This window comes from Nothobranchius furzeri, chromosome 13 (genome assembly GCF_043380555.1).
Source record: "Nothobranchius furzeri strain GRZ-AD chromosome 13, NfurGRZ-RIMD1, whole genome shotgun sequence".
NCBI classification, from domain to species: domain Eukaryota; kingdom Metazoa; phylum Chordata; class Actinopteri; order Cyprinodontiformes; family Nothobranchiidae; genus Nothobranchius; species Nothobranchius furzeri.
The window spans coordinates 49,977,236-49,984,725 of NC_091753.1; the positions used below are offsets into that span (position 1 = coordinate 49,977,236).

Here is a 7,490-nt window from a genome sequence, read left to right on the forward strand (position 1 = left end):
AAAAAATTCAAACACACAACTCTTTTAGTTTAAGTGAGACCTTGTGCATCACAATGAGCCCACACCCTGCCCTGCATCAAACCGTCATCTAACTTTTGTGCTCGTCTGAATTTGAGCCACAGCGGTAGCCGATGAAAGCTTAATTCCCAGGCTGCACCCCCCTCCTAATCTGAAGCCCACCATTTGTGTGACCTGACAGACGGGGGATCAGGCTGAAGAGAGACGAGTGGGAACCCACCGAGTCCGCTCAGGTTTCTTGGTGCTGTGAAAAGATTTGTCCCGTCCATTCAGATCCGATGGAGTTTCCCATGTGCTGCGCTGCAGCGGGGGGTTTTGTTGGACTATCTGTTTCATCTGCGTGCACACAGGAGGTTCACGCAAGGCGCGACCATGCGTTTGGTTTAGATGCCACCGGAACTGCACGCCGCAGACGCAAACTGAGGGGCGAGGAGGTTCCGGCCAATTACCTCAGAAAGAGGCAGGAGACAGGTAAACAGCTGAGGGGGGGTAAAGGAGGGACTGGGATGAAATGAGCTGGAAAGAGGGGTGACCTTAGTTTAAAAGGGGTTGGATAACGGGGTCAACCTGAGTGGTAAAAGGGGGAGAAGGATTTCAGAGGACCTGGAGAGAGGGACAGACTTTGATCGAGGTCAGAGGAGCAGCAGATAAAGACGGAGGGCAGCTTTGTTTTTGAACCTCTCATTTTAACCTAAGTGCTGTTTTTCTGACATGTAAGTGAGGAATGTGGTTGATTCAACGTTGACCCTGGGACCAACCCTCTCTCGGGTAGCTGAGATGGCTCGAATGTGCTTCATCTTCCTGCTGATCAGCAACTCTGCCGCTGTTTCCACACAGTTTAATGGATACAACTGTGATGCCAGCTACCACAGCAGGTTTCCTGGTGAGAAAAGTGAACTTTAACCCTTCTGCCATGCTGCCCACAAGGACCAAACATGATCTAAACACTAAACCCTAACAAGAAGTATTCTTGCATCTACGCTTACATTTTATGGTGAAATTTTCCCGGAAAATTCTGTAAAATGTTGATTTCTTCAACTACTCTCTCCTGTCTTTCCTCTATGCCGACATGTTTTATCCTTAAACTAAAAAAGGGAAAATGTACATTTATAGGGCAGCTTTAATCCTTGGAGTAAAGGGAATTTTTGTTGTTAAATTAAAAATAATAAATGGTGAAAATTTCTCCCGATTTCTCTGGAATTAGTTCAGTAGTTGGCTCTCTCTCAACTTTTGTCTAAATCTAAATTTTTGCTAATGTATTTTTTTAAGCAAAATTATTTTACAGACTCAACTTTATTTGGATGTTTCTGGTTAATTTAATTTTTTTTAAATCTTTTTTTATGGAACATAGAAAATCTCCTTTAACCAGTCTGGAAACCACTTTCCTCCCGCTGGCTGAGAACGTCCAGCTTTTATTTGACAAATAAATAAATGAACACAAAGGGTTGCACACGTTTTTCAAACCTACACTGTAAGAAATTAATTAACGGTTGGATTTATTTGACCAACTTATATCAACTGGTTTCACCAAAATGTAAAGAGCAACGTACATTTAGTTCCGACACAAAAAACATAATGTGTATGACGCTTTACACTTAAGCAATTAAAGTGGAACCAGTTGACACAACTTAGTTAAGTAAATTCAACATTTCATTTCTTACAGTGTACAGTGCAGAAACATAAAATTGTTGCCCCAGAATAACATTTTGCATGAATATCCTGCAGAATAAAGTTGATACCTCCTCCGATTTTAAGCAACCTCTTATGCAAAGTGGGCCTTCCTGTTTTCCGCCTTTTTTCCCAGCGGAGCGGGACATCAGCATTTACTGTGGGGTCCAAACCATCACGCTGAAGATCAATTTCTGCCCGGTGCTCTACTCTGGTTACACTGCCTCAGATCTGGCCTTAAACAGCCAACATGGCGACGCTCAGTGCCGTGGCTTCATCAACAACAACACCTTCCCCACAGCGGTCCTGTTCAGCATCAGCCTCAGCAGCCTAGAGGCCTGTGGCAACAGCCTGGTGGTAAACAATCCCCACACACAACATTTCACCTACTCTTTTTTTATTTATTTATCGAGTCTAGAAGAAGCAAAACGTGTGTTTCTGTGTGCAGGTCAGCACGGCCCATGGCGTCAACGCCTACGGCAACATGTCTCTGGTACAAATTGGGAATATTTCAGGCTACATCGACACTCCCGACCCGCCAACGATAATCAGCTACCTGCCTGGCTTGTTGTATAAATTTAGCTGCAGCTACCCGTTGGAGTATCTGGTCAATAACTCGCAGCTGGCATCGTAAGGAGATGAATTCATATTGGGAGTTGAATCACATTTTTAATGAAATGTTTTCATTGAAGGATGTGCAGGTTTAATTCACACATGAAATAATCTAAAAAGCTCACGATCAGACATCAGAATCACTGGTTTAAAGCTGATTTGACATCTCCTTACAGCTCATCCGCTGCTGTTTCTGTCAAGGACGACAACGGCACGTTCGTCAGCACTCTGAGCATGATTCTGTACAACGTGAGCGCACAGTCGATTCACGTAGATTCACACCAAAGCTGACTCCATTTCCTTGCCTCAGTGGCTCTGGACGATGTTTTACAGCATTTTACAGAACACCACAGTTTACAGCTCTACTAAATCAAAAATGTTCTTATGTTTGGTTTCTTCCTGCAGGATTCTACATACAGCCAACCCCTGTCGATCCCCATGGCCGGACTCGCTCTGAAAACCAGAGTGTTTGCTGCTGTGAAAGCGACAAACTTAGACAAACGGTACTGAACCCGTTCAGTAATTCACTTTTAAACTTTTCTCTAGTCTCTATATCTGTTATAAAACTTTAACCTTTTAATTTCCACATTAAGCTAAAAACAATGCACTGTTTGTCCTTTTAGGCCTAACAGGTTGTTATAACAATGTAAATAAGTTAAAGCATCAACTAAAGTGTGGTCATGCAGCCGTCGCATCAGTGAGGCATAGTAAATGGTAAATGGCCTGTATTTGATTTAGCGCCTTCTAGAGTCCTGGAACCCCCCAAGGCGCTTTACAACACAATCAGTCATTCACCCATTCACACACACATTCACACACTGGTGGGGATGAGCTACGATGTAGCCACAGCTGTCCTGGGGCGCACGGACAGAGGCGAGGCTGCCGAGCACTGGCGCCACCGGTCCCTCCGACCACCACCAGCAGGCAACGTGGGTTAAGTGTCTTGCCCAAGGACACAACGACAGCGACAGACTGAGCGGGGCTCGAACCTGCAACCTTCCGATTACAGGGCGAGCACTTAACTCCTGGGCCACTGTCGCCCCACATCTGTGCCACTGTTGCCCCACACCTGTGCCACTGTTGCCCCACTCCGGTGCCACTGTCGCCCCACACCTGTGCCACTGTCGCCCCACACCTGTGCCACTGTCGCCCCACACCTGTGCCACTGTCGCCCCACACCTGTGCCACTGTTGCCCCACTCCTGTGCCACTGTCGCCCCACACCTGTGCCACTGTCGCCCCACACCTGTGCCACTGTTGCCCCAGTGGATAGTGAATATTTCTGATAAGCTCCCTCTCACCATTATTTTTATAGATGTATTTCCTTTTCTTAGCTGACTTTCATTATGCCATTATGCTATTACTGGACTTGAAGGCGCCAGTCTGCAGCAAAGAAAGCCCAACCTGCACGTTCCCATGTGCAGTTAGATCTCTATCCCATCTCATTTTTGTCCCTTTTTTTTTGCAGATGGAACATCTTGATGGACTACTGTTACACAACGCCCTCAGGGAATCCTAATGATGAACTCCGCTATGACCTTTTCTTTGGGTAGTCTTGGGTTTTTTCCTGTTCAAGATGACTTGATAAACCACAAAAGAGAGTCATTACCTTTTCATGCTCTCAGCATGACTTATCCTGCAGGAATCCCACTGGTTTTCCATCCTTCCACAAAGCTAGACTTCCAGTCTGTTGTGTTCTGTGTTTAAAAGTGTGTGTGTGTGTGTGTGTGTGTGTGTGTGTGTGTGTGTGTGTGTGTGTGTGTGTGTGTGTGTGTGTGTGTGTGTGGTGCCGATTTGACCACAGCTGCTACAAAGACCCACAGACGACCGTGTTTGAGAACGGGAAGAGTCAGTTGGGGCGATTTTCCTTCGAGGTGTTCCGGTTTGTGAAACACAAACACCAGAAGATGTCTACAGTGTTCCTGCACTGTGTGACTAAGCTCTGCCGGGCAGACGACTGCATCATGCTCATTCCAGTATGGATTACCCTATCTGATCCGTGTATGTGTGTGTTTCATGTCTCCTCCTCCGGATGAGGACTGAAGTACGATCATGTGATTGGCAGATTTGTGCACGAAGGCGCAGAAGGGATGGAGAGCCCAACCCTGACTCGTTGCCAGCAGCATCCGGGAACGCCGTCATCACTGCCGGTCCGATCATCACCAGAAGTGGTACAAACAATAATTCCTTTTTAAACACAAATAATTTAAATTATTACTCTGATTTTGTTTCCTACGTAAATTAATGGAGAAAAAAAAATGAAAAATTTATTCAAACTTGCTGTGAAAATGAGCCCCAGTAAGATAAAAAAAAATGTCTTTCAGATGAAACGTCTGTCAACAACTCCCAGCTCGGTAGGTTTCATGGTTTATTTTTAAAAAGTTTTTAAATGTTAGCAAAAATATGAATTTTATTAATTAACATGTTGTAGACGGCCTCTTGAACATACCTGTTTGAAAAAATAGATTGAGGCCTAGTCCACACGTAGCCGGGTTTTTAAGAAAACGAATATCCGCCCCCCCAAAAACTTGCATCCACACCACCTCGTTTAAAAAAAAATCTGTCCACACGTACCCGGATAAATACGTTGTTAAGGACATGCCAGACCTGTAGGCGGCAGTACTTCCCCCGTTCTTAACCTCGTCCTTCGTCTGTGGTCTTCCACAAGGAGCAGTAATTCCGCTTGCAAAAGCAAACAAGCAGAAAGCGCTTGGACAATTGATAAAACGAGCGCAGCTCTGAGGGCATCCATGCTGTCGGCTAGTGTAAACACAGGTCGCACAAGTGATGTCAGCATTTTTCTGTCGCAGAAAGTGACGTTGCGGACCTTAAAACTCCGGTTTTGTCTGTCCACACGCAGACACGCAAAACGGAGAAAACGCAGATCTTCACTTTGGCCGGAGTTTTTAAAAAGATCCGTTTTCGTGTGAAAAAACTCAGTTTTCGTGTGGATGACAGGCCAAAACGTAGAAAAATATCTACGTTTTGGCAGATCCCCGGCTACGTGTGGACAGGTCCTAAGTCCTACTGGACTGAACAGCTAGTTCAGGTGCAGCAACGACCACAAGGTGTTTCTGTCAGTGGTGGGAGAAACACTTGATGTTTTTTGCTTAAGAAAAAGTACAGATACGTGGGTAAAACATTACTTCATTAAAAGTAGAAGTATTTTTGGCTTAAGTAAAAGTATTGAAGTATGCATTTTCAAATATACTCAACTACAACTAACTTTTAAATATTGTGTGTGTAGAAGTGTGCTAGGTCTGAGCTAGGAGGGGTATAATGCAAAAAACAAATGAAGTTACTTTTAGAAAAATGTAGTGGAGTATAAATAAAAAGGCTTCAGGAAAATTTTTTAAGTAAAGTTATGTTCTGTGTCCCTCTGTCGCCAGCCTCCTCCTGTTCTCCTGCTTAGTTCTTTCCCCATTTAGTTTACTGAATGCACCTGCCTTCCCTCCAGATCACTCACACCTGTCACCTGTTCCTCTGATCACCTCCCTCTGTGTTTAAAAGCCCTGTCTTGTCCCTCGGTGTTTGTCGGGCCATTGTTGTGAGTCAGCGTTGGTTTGTTCCCTCTTCAGGTTCTAGTCCTTTTGCTCATTATTGAGCTTTTTTTTTTTTTTTTTTTTTTTTTTTTTTGGGCTTCCTGATTTTCAGTTTTCTGTATTTGACTCCTGCATCACAGTTATTTTTTGTTGCCACCTTAATAAAAGGATTTTACCTTTTTTCAACTGCTCTTGCCTCGAGTCATTCTGGGCTTCTGCGTTTTGGGTCCTACCTCCTCCTCCTCAGCGTGACAGAACTGTCAGAGGCTGGGGAGAGAGGGACACAGAACATGACAAAAGTACAGATACAGAAAGTTTGTATTTCAGTATAGCGACGTTCCATCATTGAATTTTTAAATTAGCTCCAATCCCTAAGATGTACAAATTTTCTTTTTATGAATCTTTATAGTCACCTTTGACTTACAGTTATTCCAGCAGGAACACTTACAACTCCTGCCGGACGTGATTCCTGTAGCTACATTAGCTTCTGGTTACAATTACGCTTTTGAGTAATCACAGGGTTCCACATAAATAACTGTAATGTGAAGTAGAAGGTGAAGTAAATGTCAACAAAAAGAAATTGTGGAAAATTAGTGAAGCTGCTTTGGTCTTGGTTGTGTTTGGGCTAGCCGTTAGCTCATTTGTTTAATAGGATGCTACTACTCTAAACAAAGGCCGTTCAGGAACCAAAACAGATAATTATAATTTTTACACATAAATGCACCTTAATTCTGGGAAACTAGTACATTGAGCAATAACTAGAAGTATGTTTTAATGAAAATAAACACAATAATTGTTTTTCCATTCGACAGCAACTGGTGGACCTTCAGGTCTCATAAACCCGTTGACCAGCACTCTGATCTCGGGTGTGGTTGTCCTGGGCGGAGTCAGTGTGGGCTTCTTCCTGTTGTCGCTCCGCCTCCTGCAAAAGTCCCACCCCCCAGCAGAAACACCCACAGGTGTTTTGAATCCCAGCTTTAAATGATTAATGTTTAATAAATTTACACCAAGCTGTTTCCTTTAACCCACTCGTTAAATGTCAGACATGACATGTTTTAGGTATTTATTGCATTTGATACCTCATTTTTTGCTTTATCTGTGGGTTTTTGTTTTTATGATTTGTTAGATGTGTAACAAAGGAAAATACACAATTTTAAAAACAGACTGGTCTTTTTTTAAACACAATGTTCACTTTGTTGGGAGGATTACAAAGTAGAAAAATTAGTTGAGCCAAAGTAATTCATTATTATTATTATTATTATTATTATTATTATTATTATTATTATTTTCAATATTAACAACAACAATAATAACAATAATTATTAATATAATAATTTAGAAAACACACATTTTCACAGTATTTTTTTAATATAAATTGTTGGTTAGGCTTTTTGACGAGAAAACAAAAAGATTTATATTTTATGTTCAAATTCTGTCTTTTTTGTATTTTATAGCATGTGATGTTAATTATGTACAATTTTTATATGTGGTTCTAAAATATATATGTCGCAAAATGTTTTATTCTAGGCAATGATCCAAGCATTCACATATATTTGAAATAATAGTTTTTATGAGATACAATAATAATTTGGATGCCTGTTTTGGTTTAAAAGCCATTGTTGGTCTGCCTTTATCATGATGCTGTGTTAAT

The 7,490-nt window shown here is 42.3% G+C and overlaps 1 protein-coding gene across 1 annotated transcript; it reads left to right on the forward strand.

Annotated features, from left to right (window-relative positions):
- The first annotated feature begins 214 nt into the window (after positions 1 to 214).
- On the forward strand, positions 215 to 7,001 carry LOC107380085 (zona pellucida-like domain-containing protein 1). Its single transcript, XM_015951124.3, has 11 exons — positions 215 to 489; positions 737 to 901; positions 1,823 to 2,043; positions 2,135 to 2,316; positions 2,475 to 2,547; positions 2,704 to 2,801; positions 3,766 to 3,846; positions 4,102 to 4,273; positions 4,363 to 4,468; positions 4,622 to 4,651; positions 6,652 to 7,001. Exons 1-11 carry the CDS (start codon positions 297 to 299, stop codon positions 6,822 to 6,824), a joined length of 1,494 nt encoding a protein of 497 aa, XP_015806610.2. The 5' UTR covers positions 215 to 296; the 3' UTR covers positions 6,825 to 7,001.
- The last annotated feature ends 489 nt before the right edge of the window (positions 7,002 to 7,490 follow it).